The sequence below is a fragment of the Psammomys obesus genome, unplaced genomic scaffold, assembly GCF_907164565.1.
Source record: "Psammomys obesus unplaced genomic scaffold, mPsaObe1.curated_primary_1811, whole genome shotgun sequence".
NCBI classification, from domain to species: Eukaryota; Metazoa; Chordata; class Mammalia; order Rodentia; family Muridae; genus Psammomys; species Psammomys obesus.
In genome coordinates this window covers 30,871,337-30,893,521 of record NW_026596051.1, presented here as the reverse complement: position 1 = coordinate 30,893,521, position 22,185 = coordinate 30,871,337, and the positions used below count along the sequence as shown (strand labels likewise).

Here is a 22,185-nt window from a genome sequence, read left to right as displayed (position 1 = left end):
TGAAAGTTTCCTAAATTTCTATTGGCATTTATTTCTAGAATCTTGACTTTTGTTTTCTTCAGCTGTAACTTACAATTACAGCATCTTCCTGTATTTGAGAGCTAATGCTGATGATGTTAGATAGAACAAACTTAATTTGCAATAGAAGAGTAAGAGACCTAACTCTTATCTACTTAATACAATTGTCGCATTTCATTAGACCAATACTATTATTGGTTCAAGAGCTTGAACAGACACAATTTAACCTTGATATATTACATTCATGTTACCGTCTTCCACTCTATGATGGAGCTCTGCTTACCAAAGTCTGGTAACTATTTAAGGAACAACTCACAATGTGCAAGGTAGGCGGAGATGTCATTATGTACCCTTTTAATTAAGTTTTATACCAGCTCTCTGAGGCCAAAGTTATCTTTATTTTATAGAGAGAAACAATGCGAAAGAAAGATAAAATTGTCTCCACTTACACAGTTTCTGCTTTGGCAGAAAACACCAATAAATCTCATGGATGGAACTGCATCTGGGGCATCTGTGAATGAGTCAAGATCTCAAAAAAGTCAAGCTAGAGTATTGGTAAGACTTAGCAGCCCATTATGTAGTGAAGTGCAATAATTATAAACTTACTGATATTCATCTCCACATGTTAAAGCAGAAGTATAAAACTGGATTATCTTGAAAATTGCTCTGAACATTAACATTTCCTGAATCTATAATCAAAAGACTCTGATTTGTTTTCTAATTAAGAGGAGTGTGGTAGTTTCCTTTTAAAACAGTATTGGTCATTAGCTATCTATCTATCCAAATAGAACAACCCATGTCAAACATTCAAGACAGCGCCTGGATCATAAGAACATGTTCATGATTGAACATGTGTTCATCATCACATTGTCATTATAAAAGGCCAAAATTTATTGGTAGTAATATCCTGGTAGCAAAATATCCATTTCATAACTAAAATTCATCCTATCATATATCATGATACTGCTAATATAACCAAAGTGGCAGTCAGGAGCATGGGTATATTGTCCCAAAGGGCAGAGATCTCATCACTAACTGACAAAATTACAGCAGCTATGTACAAGAAAATAGCATTTCATGCTTATTGCATTCTGACCATAATCATGATGAGGGGGTTGAAGAGCAATAGTGGAAACACAATTGCCATCACACCCTAGTATAAGACACTAGGAAACCTCTAACGTCTTAGTCTTTGACGGAGCACCACTTTCAGAACTCTTGAGCCTAACTGTCAAGCCTTTGCCACAGTGTGTTTCAGCACCAGCTCCTCATGACAGGAACAACTAAATAGTGAGGAAGAAGACAGAATGGTCCTTAATGAACTAAAGGCAACAGTTCCTATAAAAATGACAATCCCCCCTCTCTCTCTGTGTGTGTGTGTGTGTAATTAATAATCAATGTCTCCAATTTTTAATTGAAATTACATTCTTTTGTGTGTGGCTTTCCCTATCACAGACATGATGTGAGAATCTTGCTGCCAAATAGATGTTATATGCTTTTCCAAAAGAGGATATTTCCACAGATAAACCTTCAGAGACCATGATTAAAAACCTAAAGTGGGATGGGTACAAAATGATTCAAATGTAAAACAGAAATGCAAGCCAATTGATGGAATCAAAGAAGTATAGGTTTGGTTCTATTGGACTTTATGTTAGACAGGAATTAAAATGCAGTCAGTTAGAACTCACTTCTGTATCTGGATGCTCAGAACAATAGGAGGCAAAAGAGATTTTTAAAAAGCATTTAGTGGGAATGGAGAATTGGCTCAGTGGTTAAGAGCGCTGTTGTTCTTGCACAAGACTATTTTTTGATTCCCAGCACCCAGATGGTGGCTCCCAATCATCTGTAACTCCAGCCCCGGGGTATTCAGTGCCCTCTTCCGATCCCACAGGCAATAGGCATGCAAATGGTGCACATGCGTGCAGGCAGGCACAAAGCCTCTACGCATAAGGTAAACTAAATGAATCTTTAAAAACTAAAGGCACGCAGTAACGCTTGTTGAAGGCTGAAGGCGTAGCCCAATGGGTAAAGTGTACACTATGCATACATGAAAACCTATATTCCATTCCCAGCATGATATAAATGGCTTGAGTGAATGGACTTGGAAATGACCATTTTGAATAAGGTAACTCAGCTCCGAAAAACAATTACTGCATGTTTACTCTCTATGTCTACATTTTCGTGGATTTCTATACGTGCATCTCATTTGAAATAGCGTCTCATTGGGAATGGGAAATCAGTAAAGTGCCATGATATATTATCAGAAGACAAATGATATAAACAGCTATGTAAGGATAGACATTAGAAGAGCAAGTGTGAAAGGGAGTTGGGAGTTAGATACAAGAGTCAAAGAAGGGATAACTAATTCTACAGACTTTCTAGACAAGTCATATGAAATAGTACCGATAGAGAAACTTCCTACAGTATGTTATATACATATAAACTATGTAACTTAAATAAACTTACTGTATATATAACATATATATAATATATAACTTAAGTAAAGTTACCCTCCAAAGGGGTGGCAATGATCCTAGTAGATACCACAGATTAACAAATAGAAAATCCAATGTCAGAAATAGTTTACCTCTGTTGATGTTGTTAACCAGTGAGGTTCCATAGACTTCCCAAATGTTACAGGTTATTTATCAATGCTACTGGTTACTTTCCATAACTTGACATCAGACAGTATTTGAGAAAATATCACATACTGAAGTTATAGGGAAAGACTGTGAAAGCCAGAGGAAGTGGATGGCTGCAAGGAGGTGGTGTTCAGACAAAAAGATATTTCTGTAAAAGCACAACAGTTGTCATTCTATACCCAAGATCCGTGTAAGTGCAAGCAAGACAAAATTCCAGCATGGATGGAGAAGCTGGGCATGAAATCACACTCCTAGCTGAAGAGCTGCTTTCAATTGATACCTTCCAGGAGACGGAGAGTTGGTTTCCTTTGAGGATGAAGGCATTAGTAGGGTCTAACCCACTCCAGTGGATGGCCACACACTTAAGAGTGTGTTAGCAGTACTAATATGTCTCTGGGTTTAAAATAATTTTACAGGAATAAAAATCTTGAGCCTCTGTAAGGAAAAAAGCATTGTCTTGTTTCTTACTATAGAACCAGATTCTAGAATTTGTATAAACGTGTAATTTTAGAATTGAAAATTAATGTAATAAATATGAAATGGATATGATACCTACTACCCTCAAAATCAATGAAGCATTTGATTTTTTTTCTGAAAAACAGTTTCACCAGACAAAAACATATGAGTAAAACAAACATTTATGAGACAATCAATTTCTAACAATCTGTTCATACTATAAAATATATTTATCAAATATGCCTTAAAGCAAAAGGCAGCTGACAAGGTTACAGAAGATAGGCAGCCCTGTATATTTGGCCCTTGGCTTCTGCTGGCATCACTTTAACTGTGGGAAAGTTTTCCAAATCTGACAGTGCAAAAATTGTCCACCTGATGGCAGGCAGCCAAACATTTTCTTTCCCTTTGTGGCCACAAACAGATGGTTTATAGTTAAGTAGCTAATAAATCACAATCTATGTGTGCAAGAAGGCCAACCACAAAGTGTTCGTTTTCTCTTATAATAGAACCACTACTGCCAACAAGAGTTATTTAATCAAAACTTTTACGTGAGTAGGTGTTGACGTGCTACTTCATTTTTCTTTTATAAGTTGTAGGTGTTGATTTTAACTCTTTCATATATTACCATATATTCATATATGCACAAAAAGAGAAGAAGACAGAAAGGAAGAAAGAACAAAAGGAAGAGGGGGAAGAATGAGAGAAAGAAAAAGAAGCAGAAGAGGAGGAAGAAGAAGGGGGGAGGAGAAAGACAAACTTACTGACTGATTGACAGGCAGCTAAAATACCTTGTAGGCTGGACCAATACAAATTCTGAAGTGGGAGGCCAGCAGGATGTACAATTAGGAAATGTTTTCAGCTCAAACTGCATCCTTATGAGCCAGAGATGTACACATGTTGCAGATGAAGTCTAAGGCAGTCTGCTAGGGAATCCCCTTAAGACTGTAAGACTTGTCAGAGGCAGTCCCAGTTCTCCTTGCTAGGAAATCCACTTGGACATTGAGCTGCCATGGGCTACCTCTGTGCAAGAGTTCTAGGTTATCTCCTTGAATGATCCTTGGTTCAAGTATCAGTCTCAGAAAAGACCTCTGGGCCCAGATTTTTTTGGTTCTGGTCCTCTCCTTGTGGAGCTCCAGTTCCCTCCAGGTCTTTCTATCTCCTCCTTCTTTCATGAGATTTCCTACACTCTGCCCAAAGTTTGGCTATGAGTCTCAGCATCTGCTTTGATACCCTGCTGGATAGGGTATCAAAGGCCCTCTGTAGGCTCTGCTGTCTCTGACATGAACTCAGTGGCTGGCTCTTTGAGCACCTTCTCCTGAAGGGGAAGGGCAGCTTTACCAAGCCACAAAAGAAGACAATGCAGACAGTCCTGATGAGCCCTGATAGGCTAGGGTCAGATGGAAGGGGAGGAGGACCTCCCCTATCAGTGGACTGGGGGAGTAGCATGGGAGAAAAGGGAGGGAGGGCAGAATTGGGAGTGGATGAGGGAAGAGGCTACAGCTGGGATACAAAGTGAATAAACAGTAATAAATATAAAAAATAAACTTAAAAAAGAAGTGTATGCTAAATGTTAATACTTTATCAATAAATTTGCTAAAATTAATATATTATTTTAGTAAGGTATGTTATTAATTTTATGTTAACACAACAAAAATGTAATTATCATAGTAAATTAAAAATTAAATTTTAATATGTAAAAAAACAGAAAGACTATAAAACTTGCTCTTTTCAATCCTTTAATGAGACAGAGTGAAACTCACCAGCATTGAAGACAATGAATTCCTTTAGAAAAAGTCACCAATATAAGTGTAAATTTTATTCATAAATACGTTCACTGAACCATCCAGAATGAGGCTAGACCTTATTCCGGTCCCTGGTCACAGAAAAAAGCAGCTCATAAAACATGTATTTTTTTTTTTTTTTGGCCTGTTTGTTTGCTTGAGTTTTTGTTTTTCATGTTTATTTATTTGTTTCTCTTTTCTTTGCTTCAATAGTCTTAGATTTGGAGTCACTATTGTTTCCATAGAGCTCTTCTCGTTTGAAAAGAACTTAATAAACTGGAAAAGTCCCAAGCCCACTTACATCTTCCCCTCTGCCTCGTTGGATAACCAAGTGCTTTCTGGTCCATCCCTGTACAAGAATGGAGATATTCTGGCTACCTGTCACAGACGGATTAATATGTTGACAGGTTCTGTAAACAAAAAGTCACATCAAAGCTATCAGTCTAAATTGTTTGCACAGCAAAGGTCTTACCTCTTATGGGAACAATGAGAAAACAGAAAATGCTCCCAAGGAAGCTCATTTCAGGTGAAGAACTAACTGGCTTCCTGGAATAAACAAAGCCCACAGTAGTCAAACAAGCTTAGTAATAAAGTGAAAACATGATTTTAAGGCTTAAAAGGATCGTTGGTTGTTTTTGGTAATAAGTAGTTTTTAGTTTTATTTTTAATTTTGCAAATGTGTACTGTATTTATATCCACTGTCCCTTTGTGCCCTCCAACATCACCTCCTGAGTGAGTTTGTAATATGGAGCTATGAGAATCACCTGAGAATGACTGATGAGAGCTCACTGATTCCCCTCCTAGGGTGAACAGTCAGTATCCATGTGTGAACTGATGTTGGGCTGCCTTGGAATGCTCATCATTCAGTTCTCACATGGCAGCTACTCCACTGACTCCCGAGCCAACTTCTGTGTCCCTCTGCAGAATGAACAGAGCTCCTCTTCCCAGTCTGTGCTTTGCTAGCTTAGTCCTTTGTAGGTCCTAGACAATATCAGACTCTTCTGAAATTTTACGCTTACAGAAATGCAAATTTTAATTTTAGAGAATTAGCCTTGCCTATTGTCCCCCACAGATCAACAAAGTGATGCTATTCCTGGGTCAGCACCCATTGGATCTCAGCAGCCCCTTGAAGAGTAGAAAGATGGAGTTGTACTAAAGTTGGGTCAGCTCTGTTGCTTTGAAAGCCAACTTCAAAATGAATAAAGTGTAATTAATAATAATAATAATAATAATATTAAAAAAAAAGAAAGCCAACTTCTCCAACAGTTCAGAAGGTCCTTTCTTACACAAGGTCACTTTTAAATGTCCATATCCTTCTGTGCTCCAGAACAGCAACTTAATACTAGGAATCATATTTCTGTTTGAAGCTTTTTTTTGGGGGGGAGGAGCTACTTTAGACATATAATAATCAATATCATTTCCTAATGGAAGCCAATACTATATGAATTAAAAAAAAAAAAACATTTGCACTATAAGTCACAAAACAAAGATCCATCATTGACTGTTGGAGTGTATTGCAGTATTTCAGTGGCATGCCAAAAAAAAAAAAAAGCAAGACAATTCAATGTCCTGTTACCTCATTGATAGCAAACATGCATGTTCTTTATACAATCTAATCCATCTAATGCCAGAAAAGTTTTGGTGCTTTCCTGGCTAGCTTTTGTACTTGTAAGTTTTGTCGTTTTGTTTGTTAAGTTGGCATAGTCTAGACCTACCTGGGAAAGAGAAACCTCATTTAAGGAATCACCCCCATTAGTTTGTTTTGTGGGCAAGTCTGTGGTGCATTTTCTTGATTAGTGATTGATGACACAGGGCCCAGTTCACTGAGGAAATTGTCACTACTGAGCTGGTCATCCTGGGTGCTTTAAGAAAGTAGGCTGTGGGAAACCAATTGGTTACTGAGCTACCACAGGCTACATCAATTGGTTTCCCATAGTGAGGGGAACAAGGACTATTTCTAACAGGAACTCAATAACTGGCTCTTTGGCCTCCCCACCCCCCAAGGGAGGAGCAGTCCTGTTAGGCCACAGAGGAGAGCTTTGCAGCCAGTCCTGAAGATACCTGATAAAACAGGATCAGATGAATGGGGAGGAGGTCCCCTCTATCAGTGGACTTGGCAAAGGGCACGGTGGAGATGAGGGAGGGAGGAGGGACTGGGAGGGAATGAGGGAGCGGGATACGGCTGGGATACAGAGTTAATAAAATGTAACTGATAAGAAAAAAATAAAATTAAAAAAAAAAGTACGCTGTGCAAGCTTACAGAGTAAGTCAGTAAGCAGAACTCCATTTCTTCTCCTTGGGATCCTGCTCTCAGGTTCCTTCCCTGAAGCTCTTCAGTGATAGACTGTAAGCTGGAAGGCAAAATTAGCCATTTCCTCCCAAAGTTGCTTTTGGTAATGATCATTATTACAGCAACTGAAAGCAAATGAAGGTAGTGCTCCATATGAAAAGATATTTAAACCTTCAGTTTTATATTCCTCGAATTGGAGAGAAAAAGAACACTTTCTCTAAAAATCCTGTGTGTGTGTGTGTGTGTGTGTGTAAATGATGGTTAATCTACTTGGTGCATCTTTGCACAGCCTTCAGTTCCATTCAAAATATACAAAATCCCTTTTATGAAGACTTTGCTCATACTACTTTTTGCTGCTTTCTCTAGGAATGCCCCAGTGGTGTTGTTAATGAAGAAACCTTCAAGGAGATTTACTCTCAGTTCTTTCCACAGGGAGGTAGGTACATTGTGGACTTGTGAACATATTCTCAGACTTACAGTTAGGCATGCAATCTTGAATTGGGTTAAATCTTTCATTGTGTGGCTCTACATTTTTAATATTCATGTAAAATAATTAATGCACAGCATAGAAGCTCATAGAATTTTGAGTGTATTATAAAACTAAGCTACATTCACAACATTGAATCTCTAAAGGGCTATTTCTCAGTTTAATGCGAGTAATCCCATGTGCCCTGAATGATGAATGCTCTCACATGCACACTGCTTTTTGACCTGTATCAGGGGTCCTCAAAATGGCTTAAGGCTCTATCATGTTCATTGTGGTACTCATTTGATTTTCTCATCTCTCAAAATTAGGGCAAATGCAATTACCTTCAATTTACAGATGTGAAATCTGGGGCCTAGCGAGGTTAAATGATTCGATCAGGGTCACACATCAACTCAGTGGCAGATCTGGGTTATAACCTAGTTTTTTTGTATAGCTCTAGCTAGTCTACTTTATGTTATTTCCTTTTCCTTCCAGTAACTTCTTACTGTAACCTGCCACTTGAAAAAAATGAGTAAAAATCAAGATGTAATTTTAGATCCAATAAATCTCAGGGTATTATGATGGGGCTGCCTACATGATAAAGGTGAGTGAAGAGATGTAGGTGGCATTGTGTCTCCTCCAACCTGTCTTTTGAGACCAGTGTGTGCTCAGCCAGAGCAAAGGGATGTGCCCCTCTTCAAATATATGTATACTAAAATCTAGTTAGCAGAGGGACAGTATTAATCAGAGTCAATGTAAAGTATGACTTGGAAGATGTGGAGTTAAGAAGAGTACTATGGGAACCAGCTGTAGACATAATTAGATGTTCTGCTGAATCATGGACAATTAAAAAGGGACTATTCCAGTAAATTGATCTGAGCTAACCCTGTGGATAATGCAGGAGTATCCAATGTATGCCTAGTTCTAGAATGCCTCATCCTCCTTCACTCAGCCCATTACCTGTGATTTTTTCTATACATATGCAAATTAATGTTAAGAGGCAAATTCAGTTCTGAAATATAATAAGCTTATCTCCAGCCTCATCATCTTTTCAGGAGCTTTCCTGTTCAGGGTGATGTCTTTCACCTTTAGAAAACAGCAAAGAGCCCTCAGTCTAGGAAAATGGAGTATCAATAAAGAGAGAGCATAGTAACAAAGGTGGGAAGCTCATAGGATATTAGTAAGTAGTTGACTTGTGTGGTATAAAAAGAGAGTAAAGCCTGGTGATAATGTCCAGGATTCTCATAAACAGCAGGTAATTTGTTACAAGAAGAATTGGGATATAATGATCTCAACTTTGAACAAGTTACATCTGAGTAGTCTGTGAACACTTAGTACCAATAAAAATCAATTAATAAAAAATCAGTAAAAATCTGAAGATCAAAAGAGAAGTCAGAGAAAATGACGGAGATTTCGAACTTATTAACAATGATGTAGTGAGCTGACCTACATGGAGATTACTTGGAATGCTATGTTGATACAACGTGGACATCCTTGTGAGTCAAGCATGAGAGTCAGAGTACTGGAAGAAAACAAGTCCGTGAAGAAGAGCTGACATTAACTTCAGGTCCTCCAGGAATTCCAGGAAGACAAGGATATGAATCCATTCTCAGTATGGAGAATTTGACAGTATGGAGGACATGGAGATCATTGTTGAGCCTGAGCTGAACAACCTTCATGGGGGATGTCAGGTATAGACAGAGCTCCAACTAAAAACCAAGAGGGTAAATGGGAGGTTTACAGAAAGGTAACAGTCAATAGAGAAAGCACTTGAAGACAGCTTGGCAGGGAAAGGAAAGAGGTGTGAAGAAAGCAGAAAAACAGTATGAGGCAGATAAGGTAGAGGAGTTTGTTTTTTAGTGTAACAAAGGCTGGAACTTTACATGCAAAGAAAGCTCTTGCAAAGAGAGAACTTTGGTAGCTTTCTTAATACAGAGTGCTTAGCACACATAGGATTCAAATCTCCAGGAACAGTCATAGAATAGAACCTAGCGAGGGCATAAATTATAGTCTAGGAAAATTTTACAGGAAGAGTTAAGAAGAATACCTAGCCCTGCAATTTAGCTCTCAAATCTCTTCTACACAGCAGGCAACTACTGTGGCCTCCCGTGCTTGTGGCCACAGTAGACTTTGCCATTTACACAGCCGTCACCTTTCTAAGACACTTGTCACGTAAAACAACAAAACAAAACAATTGCCTGCCAAAGTAAGCTCGGAGTATCTGAACTGGCCCCTCCGGCTGATACCTTTTCTCCTGAACATGGTCAACTTTCCTGTTAAAATACAGGCCAGATTGGGTCGCAGTTCCTCCTGAAAGCTTCCAAAATGCAAAGTATGTGTCACAACATGCACTGCCATCATGGTCACTGCCACACACCCCCCAGGGCATATTCTCTCTTCTCTCTTTCTCTCTCTATTTATCTCTTTCCCTCCCTCCTTCCCTCTCTCCTTTCCTCCTTCTACCTTCGGCTTCCACAATCTCTATTTCTCTTTCCATTCTAGCCATGTGCCCTTCTTGATATTTAGCCCAAACAGCAGTATCATCACATCGTTGCTTCTGGGCCTTAACTGAGCACACACATCCCTGGGACTAGGATTAAATTCTTCCCAGTGCACACTTCTTCTAATTGTTTACTATCTTTTCACACCATCAGAATGTCAACTCCAAAGAAGAGGAAGTTTTTCACCATTTTGTTGACTGTTGTGTTCACAGTGAATAACAAAGCTTGATACATACTTGTTGCATGAAAGCAACGTATGAACAAATGAAGGACTGAGGAAATAAAAGGGTGAAGATACCCTCTCACATGGTGGCTAGTATCTTGAGTAATAATTATAAAACTCCCTCTGAAGTGTACCCATGTTAATTGTTAATGTTAATTGTTCATATAAAAAAACATGTTTTCTTTCGATGTGTAATCCATTTACTTTTGGGTATTTCAGTGATTTTAAGACAACTCTGTGCATTTGTTATCAAAACTGAAGTTTAAGTAAAGGTTTTTTTTTTTTTTTTTTTTTTTTTTTTTTTAAGAATTAAAATGCCAATAAACCAAAAGGATGCTTTCTTAGATGTATATAGATTTGCTGCAACCACAACTCTTCTGCCCTTTGTGACTTCAATGCCAAGAAGAAGCACGCTCTATAAGACATCAGTAGCTATTTGCTATATCCACCTTTTCCAGTTTGGTTTCTCTTGCTGTGATAAAACACTCTTGACAAAAAAAAAAAAAAATTCTTCTTACACTTCCAGGTCATATTTCATCATTGAAGAAATTCAGGTCAGGAACTCAAGGCAGCAGTTTAAAGCAGAAACTAGAAAGGAACACTGTTTACTGGTTTGCTCGAACATCTTTTTATATACATCCTGGCTCATCTTCCTAGGGATAGCACTGCCCACAGTGGATAGGATCCTCCTGTGTCAAATAGCAATTAAGAAGCTGACCTGAGCAATTCAACCCTCTTCCCAGGGTTCAGGTTGACAGCTGAGTCTAACTATGATACAACACACGCCACAGTTGTACTGTTGTAATGAGCCCGTTAATGAAAAAATAATTTGAGGTATAGATCAAAGAAAGAGGGCTTGCCTAGCATTTCTAAGGCCCTGAATTTGATCCCCAAAATTAAAGTGAAAGAGAGAGAGAAGGAGAGAGAGAATATTTGGTACCATCTGTCTATCTGATTGCATGTATATGATGTAAAGCTAAATTACTTTAACATTTTTAAAGAAAGACCTTGTGTACTGTCTTTGTGTTTACCAACGTAAGAGCAGGTATAAATATCAAAGATTAAAAATAAATGGAAATCTTTGCTATTATTTATTTTTTAATGAAAGTTATTACATACTACGGCTTAGGATGCACTCTACATTAAAATGCTAATTTTATTTGAAAAAGAATATTTTTACATTAGAGGATGTCTAGTTAAAGAGAGAAATCTACTTGCAAAGGATTCTTCTCACAAATCTGAAGGGATTTGAGGCAGAAAAATCGCATTCTGGCGCTTAAAAATTCTTTGATTATTCCTGTTAATTGAATGCATAAATCTAAAGGTACGTCACTGAAGACAATGAGATATTTCTAAGAATGATGACTTACCATTTAAAAATTAATACGATGCATGCAAATTACAGCTCACAGTGATGCCTGCAAAGGAAAAATGGTTTCAGGAAGAACACAATCTCCGATGGCAAGCAGATTCATATTGTAACTGTCTTCGTCTTCAATGGAATCATCTTTTATTCTGGGTTGATAGTCTGACAGCAACAGGTTTCTCAAGTTATGAACAATAACAATGAAGTACCAATAAATCACCACATCTCACTATGTCCTACACAAAAATAAAATACTTTTTCTTATATCTAGAAGTCCCTGCACAATGTGTATTGTGTCAGCTTCCTGGCAGTTTACTGAGCAAGGCTTTTAGTGTTCTGAATGGATGTCAGCATAGACATACTGAGGAGAGTTTCTTGCAGGCAGATAAAGGATGCTTAGCTTAAAGCAATGAGTTGGAGAAAGACTTGCTAGTGCAAGTGTGTGTTGCCAAGTTTCACTATTTACAGTAGAAGGATTAAGTGTGTCACTCTAAGCACATAAAGCACTATAATATCTTGGGGGAAATGAAAGTTTCTAGACCAACTCTGCTTGTGTTACAGGAACATTCCACTTACTTTGACTATGCTAGATTCTCAATTAGCAGATATTAAAGGGGTGAGTGAATAAGCTCAAGCCAGAATAACGTGCCCAAAAATATCCACTGGACAGCCATCATACACAAAGCACTTGAGGCATGTACTTGGCTTCTCTGGATATAAAGATTAAACTAAATAATTAACAATATACAAATTGCTATATAATGTATGTATTTCTCATTCCAGGCAATAATTTTCAGTATAGTTAACAGGAAGAAAGAGAACTCATTGGTGTTGATTGCTGTTGTTTTTTAAATTAAATTTTTATTTTTTATATTAATTATAGTTTATATCTCAGCTGCAGCCCCCTAACTCATTCCCTTTCAATCCCACCCTTTCTCCCTCATCTCCTCCCTGACCCTCTCTAAATCCACTGATAGGGGAGGTCCTCCTCCCATTCCATCTGACTTTAGCTTATTAGATATCATCAGGACTGGCTACAATGTTCACTTCTGTGACCTGTTAAGGCTGTTCCTCCCTCAGGAGTGGGGAGATCAAAAAGCCAACCACTGAGTTCATGTCAGGGAGTCCCTGTTCCCCTTACTAGGGAACTCACTTGGATACTGAGCTGCAATGGGCTCCATCCGAGCAGGGGTTCTAGGTTATATTCATTCATAGTCCTTGGTTGGAGAATCAATCTCAGAAAAGACCTCTGCACCCAGATATGTTTGGTCCTTGTGGAGCTCCTGTCCTCTCCAGATCTTACTAACTTCCCCTTCTTTCATATGATTTCTTGCACTCTGCCCAAGGTCTCAGCATCTGCTTTGATAAACTGCAAAGTAAAGTCTTTCAGAGATGCTCTATGGTAGGCTCCTGTCGTGTTTCTTGTTTTCTCCTATATTCAATGTCCATCCCATTTGTCTTTCTAAGTGAGGATTGATCATCTTACCCTGGGACCTCCTTCTTGTTTAGCTTCTTTGGGTATACAGATTTTAGTATGTTTATCCTATCTTATAGGTCTAGTATCCACTTATAAGTGAGTATATACCATGTGTGTCTTTCTGCTTCTGGTATACCTCACTCAAGATGATCTTTTCTAGACCCCACCATTTGCCTGAAAATTTCATGATTTCCTTGTTTTTAATTGCTGAGTAGTATTCCATTGTGTAAATGTACCACAATTTGTGTATCCATTCCTCTATTCTGGGTTGTTTCCAGGTTCTGGCTATTACGAATAAAACTACTATGAACATGGTTGAGCAAATGTCCTTGTTGTGTACTTGAGCATCTTTTGAATATATGCCTAGGAGTGGTATAGCTGGATCTTGAGGAAACACTATTCCTTTTCCTTTTTTTTTTTTGTAGTTATTAAATTTTTTTAATTTTTTTAAATACTAGTTACAGTTTGTTAACTTTGTATCCCTGCTGTATCCTGCTCCCTCTTTCCCTCCCAATCCCACCCTCCCACCCTCATCTCCTCCCTGCTCCTTTCCAAGTCCACTGATAGGGGAGAACCTCCTCCCTTTTCATCTGATACTTGTTTATCAGGTGTCTTCAGGATTGGCTGCAAAGTCCTCCTCTGTGGCCTAGCAGGCTTGCTCCTCCCTGGGGGGTGGAGGGGGAAGGAGGTCAAAGAGCCTGCCATTGAGTTTATGTCAGAAACAGTCCCTGTTCCCCTTATAGGGTACCCACTTGGATACTGAGCTACCATGGGCTACATGTGAGCAGAGGCTCTATGTTGCATCCATACATGGTTCTTGTTTGGAGAAACAGTCTCATAAAAGACCCCTGTGCCCACATATATTTGGTCCTTGTGGAACTCCCGTCCTCTCCAGGTCATATTAACTCTCTCCCCCCCCCCTTCTTTTTGATTCCCTGCACTCTGCCGAAGGTTTGGTTATGAGTCTTAATATCTGCTTTGATACACTGCTAGGTGGAGTCTTTCAGAGGCCCACTGTGGTAGGCTCCTGTCCTGTTACTTGTTTGCTCCTACATCCAATGTCCATCCCATTTGTCTTTCTAAGTGAGAATTGATCATCTTACCCTGTGTCCTCTTTCTTGTTTATCTTCTTTAGTTGTATAGATTTCAGTATTTTTATCCCATCTTATAGGTATATATAAGTGAGTATATACCATATGTGTCTTTCTGCTTTTGGGATACCTGACTCAGGATGAGCGTTTCTAGGTCCCACCATTTGCCTGCAAATTTCATGATTTCCTCGTTTTTAATTGCTGAGTAGTATTCCATTGTGTAAAAGTACCACAATTTCTGTATCCATTCCTCAACTGAGGAACATCTGGGTTAGGAAACATTATTCCTAATTGTCAAAGAAAGCACCAGATTAATTTCCAAAGTGATTGTACAAGTTTATATTCCCACCAGCAATGGAGGAGGGTTCCTCTTTCTCCACAACCTCTCCAGCATGTGTAATCACTTGAGTTTTTATTTTAGCCATAGAATTTCCAAAACAATCCTTTGCAACAACAGATCTTCTGGAGATATCTACATCCCTGATCTCAAGCTGTACTACAGAGCAATAATAATAAAAAACTGCATGGTATTGGCATAGAAACAGAAAGGTAGATCAATGGAATTAAATTAAAGACCCAGAAATAAACCCACACACCTACAGGTACTTGATTTTTGACCAGAAGCCAAAACCATTCAATTGAAAAAAGACAGCATCTTCAACACATGGTGCTGGTCTAACTGGATGTTTACCTGTAGAAAAATGCAAATAGATCTATACTTATCACCCTGCACAATATTAAAGTCCAAATGGATCAAAGACCTCAATATAACCAGACACACTAAACCTGTCAGAAGAAAAAAGTGGGGAAGAACCTGGAACTCATTGGTACAGGAGACAACTTCCTGAACAAAACACCAACAGCACAGGCTCTAAGAGCAACAATCAATAAATGGGACTTCATGAAACTGAAAAGCTTCTGTAAAGCAAAAGACACTGTCATCATAACAAAACGACAGCCTACAGACTGGGAAAGGAATTTCACAAACCCTATGTCTGACAGAGGGCTGATATCCAGAATATGTAAAGAACTCAAGAAGTTAAACAGCAACAAATCAAGTAATCCAATTAAAAAATGAGGTACGGAGCTAAACGGAGAATTCTCTGTAGAGGAATATAGAATGGCAGAGATACACTTAATGAAATGCTCAATGTCCTTAGCCATCAGGGAGGTGCATACCAAAACGACCTGAGATTGCTGTTACTTTTGAGGGAATGGGGTGCTTGAACCCCCAGTCTTTCACAGGGAAAATTCATTCTCTACCACCGAATTCCACCCCTGGTCTTAGAGGACTCACTGACAGAGACTACTATTCACACATACAGATCTGCAGAATAACAATGCCTTGAATTCCGTATTTGAATATGTTGGACTACTCCTACACATAGCACTTGTGTCCAGATGGGGTAGAATTTAGATGGGAAGAAAAAACTCCATCGAATTAATTTAACTCCTAAGTCTGAGATATTTTCATGGCTTAAGCTATTGGATCAAACTATTAGATGAAATTCAAGCATTAGAACAGTAATGACAACTAATAGTCACTGAACATCTAATAGGTTTCTGTGACTATTATGAAAACTTTGTACATGTAATATCTCATTAAAACTTCCTGCTGGTTCTATAAAGTATAAGCTAGTATCACTATTATTTATGGATGCAGAAACTGAGTCACAGAAGTATTGATTGATACAAGGCCACACTGTTAGTCTTTGAAAATGCTGAGATTCAAAGTCATGCACTCTGATTTTATTTTTCTATTAGCAAGACTTCTCTGCATGATAAAATTAGGCTGAAAAATTGGCTAAACTTTCAAGAGAATTGTCAAGGTGCAGTGACAAACAAGAAGTCCCCTGATCCACATCAGTGTAAACATTGAGAGTGTCATTGCTACGTGTCAAGCATTGAAACTAACGAGATACCATTTGAGAAGAATAATTATCACACGCCTATATTGTCTTGTTTTTTAAATTAAAAAGTGCAAGCATTGTCTATTATGAGCCATTATTCATGGTGAGTTTTGCTAGCTAAGGTAAAGATATTTACCTTAATTATCTAAACACAGTGACAAGAGACTCGCTAATTAAGCTCATTATAAACTATGCAAAACTTATTTTTTTTCTTCCCTTGGAAATAATATGGCACCCATAAGCTCATACCTCCTTGGAATTATAAAGAGTTTAAGAAGTATGTGAAAAGTATTATTGAGTGCAAAACAACTTTCCAAACCTGAATAGGCTGCCAATTCTTCATTATTATATAATAAAATTTTCCAACAATTGAACTAAGTCAATTGCAACTAAATCCCTGGTCTCACATCCAAAATAACTTCTTTCTAGAAATTATCAATACCACACAAGTATCAATCTAAATGCTGCCAGTTTCACACATTGCATGGACCCAATTTGGGTGACTGGTTAACTGACTGAAAATAATGTTAATGGGGCTGGGAAGATGGCTTAGTTAATTGCCCAAGTATGAAGAACTGAGCTCAGATTCCCTATACGCATATAAACGCCAGGTGTGCTGGTGTGCATTTGTGACTCCAGTATGCAGATGCTTCCCAGAGGCTCATAGCCAGCCTGCCTATCTAAAATGGCAACTTCCATGTTCAGTGAGAAACCCTGTCATCAAAACTAAGGCAGAAAGTGATAGACAGAGATAGCCAATATTGACAACTTGTCTACATTTACGCATGCGTGTGCAAATACACATGCCCATACAGGCAGGAACCCCCCCACATACACAGATATGCACACACACACACAAACACACACAAACACACACACACACACACAGAGAGAGAGAGAGAGAGACAAAGACAGACAGACAGAGAAAAGTATAAACACAAAGAAACACAGAGAGAGAAATAGGTAAAATTCACATGGTTAAAGTCATTGATGTATTATACTGTAGTTAGCAATGAGGCGATGAGGGGAGCTGCTACCCTCATCTTTGAGAGATGAAATGTGCAGTCAGCTTTGAGATGCATTACCTTTATGTTAACAACCAATGACTCCGATGAAACATGGAGGGAAAACATTACTAAATAGCTCATAATCTCTAGAGTGCAGAGAGAAGTTTGGACTCCCTCTGACAGAATGGAGAGACTTGGAAAGAGGAAAAGCAGGGGTATTTGTTTTCCTTGGGAAAAGGTAATTCCTTATCCATGCTACTAGGCTTCAGTTCCATGGCAGCTTTAAAAGCAATTCATAATGTCAAAAAGAAATAGAAATTATAAAAAATCCCAGTAAAAATAAAAACCAGAAGTCATGAAATAGAAATTAATGAGCTTTTAAGGCAACAGATAAAGGGCTAGAAGGAAAAGACTAAAAGGTTACATTTTTGTAGGGTGAAGATTAAAGGCTAAAGCCCAGGAGAGGAAGCATTTAACATAATCATGTAAATCTGATCAAGAATTGAGCACAAAGCATTTAAAGAATAAAGCTGGGCATTAAGAAAAGAAAACAAAGAGAAATGCTTTTAAAATGAAAACTGAAGAAAGCTCAGAGATTAGTTAGACATTGGAAAAGCAAAAGGGAGAGAAAGAGTAGACAAGAGAAACAAACACGAGGGAAGACTTAAATTTCAGAGACCTTCAGTGAAGTGACCTTAGACCGAATCAGAGACAGTGAGGACACTGAATCATCCATTTTTGTCCTTGTTATTCATAGCAGTAAATCCCACCCATGACACAGGCAGGATAGTGGCAGAATCTCAAGTTCTACACAATCCTCTATGTGTGAACCACCAGAAGCTTCCTAAATCACCACTGTCCCAAAGCCGCCAGCCAAATTTACTGGTTATAGGACTGCCTCAGAACTTTCATGCCTCAGGTCTACAGCTTAGTGACTAGGTGACTTTGGGTAAGTTTTACAACCTTTCTACATACAAAAATACTTCTCTTAGCATAAGAACAATGACAATCTTGGTAAGGACAGAAATAATAATGATACTCTTGCGTGTCTCATTATTTGGGTTCTCATTACTTATGGACATAAAATTTTGCCAAACACCAAACAATGTACAGACATGTCTCTATAATCTTGACATCCACCTATGGGACCAGTACTCATTTCAGGGGCTGAGATCAATACCCACAATCTCATGTGTTGAGATTAATCCTAGCCAGAGGTTCAGAACATGCCACCAATGGCCTCAGAATGTAGCTCATTCCTATGAGTTTTAAGTTGCAATTCACTACAGAAAGAGTGGGCGGCAGAGATCAAAATACACTTTAACGGAAAAGGGGTAGTTATAGAAACCCTAACTGAAGGGTATCCCCTTCTCCATGTTTCAGACTCTACAACATATGCGCATTTTCTGTTCAATGCATTTGATACGGACCACAACGGAGCTGTGAGCTTTGAGGTAAGCCTTCCAGTCCTGTTCTGCCCCATTTGATGTAAGACACTGTGAAAGAAATTTTAATCTTTTAGCAAGAAAGAGTTTGATATTTGCTTATTTTAGAAAAGGTGAAGAACGCCTTCTTGTCCTTACTAAGTTGCCATGTAGCTGATCTCATCTTTGCAGTGCTGGACAAATTACAACACACACTAATGCACTATCAAATATATGCTAGCTGTTTGTGCAGACTTTCCTCAGCATAAGGACAACCCAAGAAGGCAAATGTTTCACTAACATTTAATGGCAATTACTATGGATTAGTCACTATGGCATGTCGTGAAAATATAGATGCAATATACTTAAACTCGGCTGGAGGAGCCTAGTAAATGTAGATAAGGCAAGATATTTAATACAGAAAAAACAAAAACAAAAACAAAAATGCTGCCTTCTCCAGCCCCAGGAATTTGCAATGAAATTAAAACTTTCAAGTGACCTAAAGTAAAAGCTTGCAGTACTATTCATGAAATATGTAATATAAGAATCTATAAAACGATGTTTTTCTTTCTCCTCTCTTACACCCACACACATAAACACACAGAGATGGAAAAGATGATAGATAGAAGATAATGGACAGATAGATAGATAGATAGATAGATAGATAGATAGATAGATAGATAGATAGATAGAAAAATAGATAGACAGATAGATAGACAGATTTGCTTATATTACCATCAGGGGTCCAGCACCTCCTGGCCCAGATGCCTGTTGCCTCCAAGAGCATGGCCTGTGACAAACAAGCACTAAAGGACAGGAGAAATATACACGCAATAAATATCTGTGACTTCCCATGGCCCAAAGGCCAATCTCTTCCTTTTTAATCACTTTGTAACCATCTAGTATTAGATGTCCTTTACACTCACAAATTTCGAGCGCAGAGGGACCTCGCGTGGCATGTGGTTTCGCACCACAGGTATGAGTAGAGAGAATGATGTCTTTTGTGAGATTCATCATGTGCATAGCAGGTCACAGGTAGCATTTAATTGCGAATTTTTGAAGAATAAATGGAATATGAACTTGTAATCGCTATCTGTGACTTTTATTTTTGTTAAGAAAACTGAGAAGATATTTTATTCAGAGATTTGCTTATATTCTGACTGAGGGTATTTGGTCCTGATAAAGTATCTATTATCTTATTTTGTAAGTTCATCATGTCTATAAATCATAATGATATATAGGCAGTCGGGAAGATACTAAGGAGTGTGAATGATGACATTTAGGAAATATATTTTCTATTTTGAGGGGTGGGGGAGTGGAGGAGGATGTAGCTGACACACATGAACAGAAATTCTAATAAGGATCTTCAAAAGTATGTGAGACGATGAAATGAGACTAGCTAGGAAAATGAAACAGAGGCAGAAGGGACTGTAGCAGCAAAGCCTATCTGGTGGTTTTTATGTATTATGTCTTGAGAAACTAGCAAAAATAAAGGGTATACAGGTTGAGACGGGAAGCATGAGGCAGAGCCTGAGTGGAGAATATCACCCTGGGAATACAGAGAAAACATCTGCAGATCTTCTGAAAGACAGAACGCAAGGATGTGAGCCAGGAGAGAGGGTTAGGAAAGGAAGCAGAGGCCACACCTCAGGCAGGCTGCCAACTAAGGAGGCGGAAGACTGTGTTGTAGGAGATAAGGACCCCTGAGGAACTTTCAACAGGACTGTTCATGTGTGTGAGTTATGTTCCCAAAATGGGGAGGGCAATTAGAAGCTATTTATTCTAAGAGTCCAGACAGGAGGTAATGAAAAACTGAACTGCAGTTAAAGGTTTTGAAACGAGGGGGGATATGGGAAGAAACAGATTTTTAATAGCAATAGCATCCTGGAAAAAAAAAAAAAAAACAAACAGCGGAGTCCATCTGATTTTGAGATAAAGAAATACGAAAGGTTTCCAGTATTTCCTTAAAGGTGAAGGACAAAATGAGCAAGTCTGAAGGGAATTGTTTTTGATTATTACTGAGTCAAATCTCCTTGGTACCAAGGGACTGTGGGGCCCTGGATTTAGTATTTCAACCTTCTAAACCTTAATATTCATATCACTACAACATCAGCAGTGAGACAGGTTCAGGGATCAACATTTTCATGGAAAAATCATAATGGGAGTGTTGGGTTTGGTTCTGAGCCAGGCACTAAATAAATGCTCAGTATTTATTAGATTTTAGTTGTAACATTTATTACTTTAGGAATTTTCTAATAATGGTAATTAATTTTGGCATTTGTCACCATATTACATTAGATTACAATGTAATCTAGAATCTTTAAATATATTCAGGCAAAGGCCTAGATGACTACTCTGTGATATTATGACAGATTTTTATCTCATTGTAATAAGCATTTACTGATTGAGTACTCAAAATTAGCAACAGTTGCTAACTCAGTGATAACACACACACCCATGATTGTTTAGCTTTCATTGCTTTAGGCATTGAGTTAATTATACAATGTGAATCTTTAACTATAGTACTATAGTTATCTCCTTTTAGCAACTGAAAAAAGGGAATCAAAAAGTTAAATACCCGGCCATAGTTACACAGAATATAAAACACTCAAGATTCAAATTTAGGCCTCAAAGGGCGGTTGGTACACATATGGTTCTCCAATCACATACATATTTCCCACTTGAAATTTTGATAGCTGGCTAGATTTTGTCTTCAAAAGACTTCATACTTTAGAGACAAAACAACATAAATGAATAGATAGTTAATAGCTAAGATCTGTATATTCAGTCCATATAGATTATGTAATAGGTATATATACATGTTATGTATATATATTTGTTTATATCTAATTATATATAATATATAACATAATATATATAATGTATCTATTTGTTTTTTAGAGACAGTGTTTGTCTGTGTAGTCTTGCCTGTCCTAGAATCGCTTTGTAGAGCAGGCTGGCCTCAAACTCACAGAGATCTGCCCTTCTCTGCCTCCCCTAGCATTGGGATTACAGACGTAAGCCACCGTGCCCAGCTAGTACATGCATAGTATTAATGTCTTCAACAAAGTCTACAGGAAACTCCAACCAAATGCTTTATATCTGTTCAATAAAATATGATAAGGATAAACACAACAGCTATTGGCTCTTGGTGTCCATGCTTAGATTGTTCCTGGCTTCTCTTGCACTGAAGTGGAGTTTTGTGGACAGAAAGTTGTGGGAATAATTTTTCATCCATTCTCATCTGTGGAAAATCTTGCAGTGCAGTGGAAGAAACCTGGATACTTGACGAATCAGAATGCCTTTCACTTTATGTCACTGTATGTAAATGACAAATTAGCTTTTATTGTACAGTCACTGGGAAGCTTTAAATATCCTTTGATTGAGGTCGTAGATAATGATGGTATGTAGAAAGATAGCTAGATCATAGATAGAACAAAGAGGATATACAGGAGATTGGTGATGGTAGATAGATTGGTAGATGATAGATAGATAGATAGATAGATAGATAGATAGATAGATAGATAGATAGA

The 22,185-nt window shown here is 38.1% G+C and overlaps 1 protein-coding gene across 3 annotated transcripts in view; it reads left to right on the top strand.

Annotated features, from left to right (window-relative positions):
• Nucleotides 1-22,185, top strand: part of Kcnip4 (potassium voltage-gated channel interacting protein 4) — a 413,147-nt gene that overhangs the window by 379,121 nt on the left and 11,841 nt on the right. For all 3 annotated transcript variants that reach the window (XM_055623972.1, XM_055623971.1, XM_055623973.1), the window contains exons 3-4: nucleotides 7,554-7,623; nucleotides 18,612-18,682. In XM_055623972.1, the coding sequence (XP_055479947.1) occupies nucleotides 7,554-7,623; nucleotides 18,612-18,682 (141 nt within the window). The remainder of the gene's footprint in view (nucleotides 1-7,553; nucleotides 7,624-18,611; nucleotides 18,683-22,185) is intronic.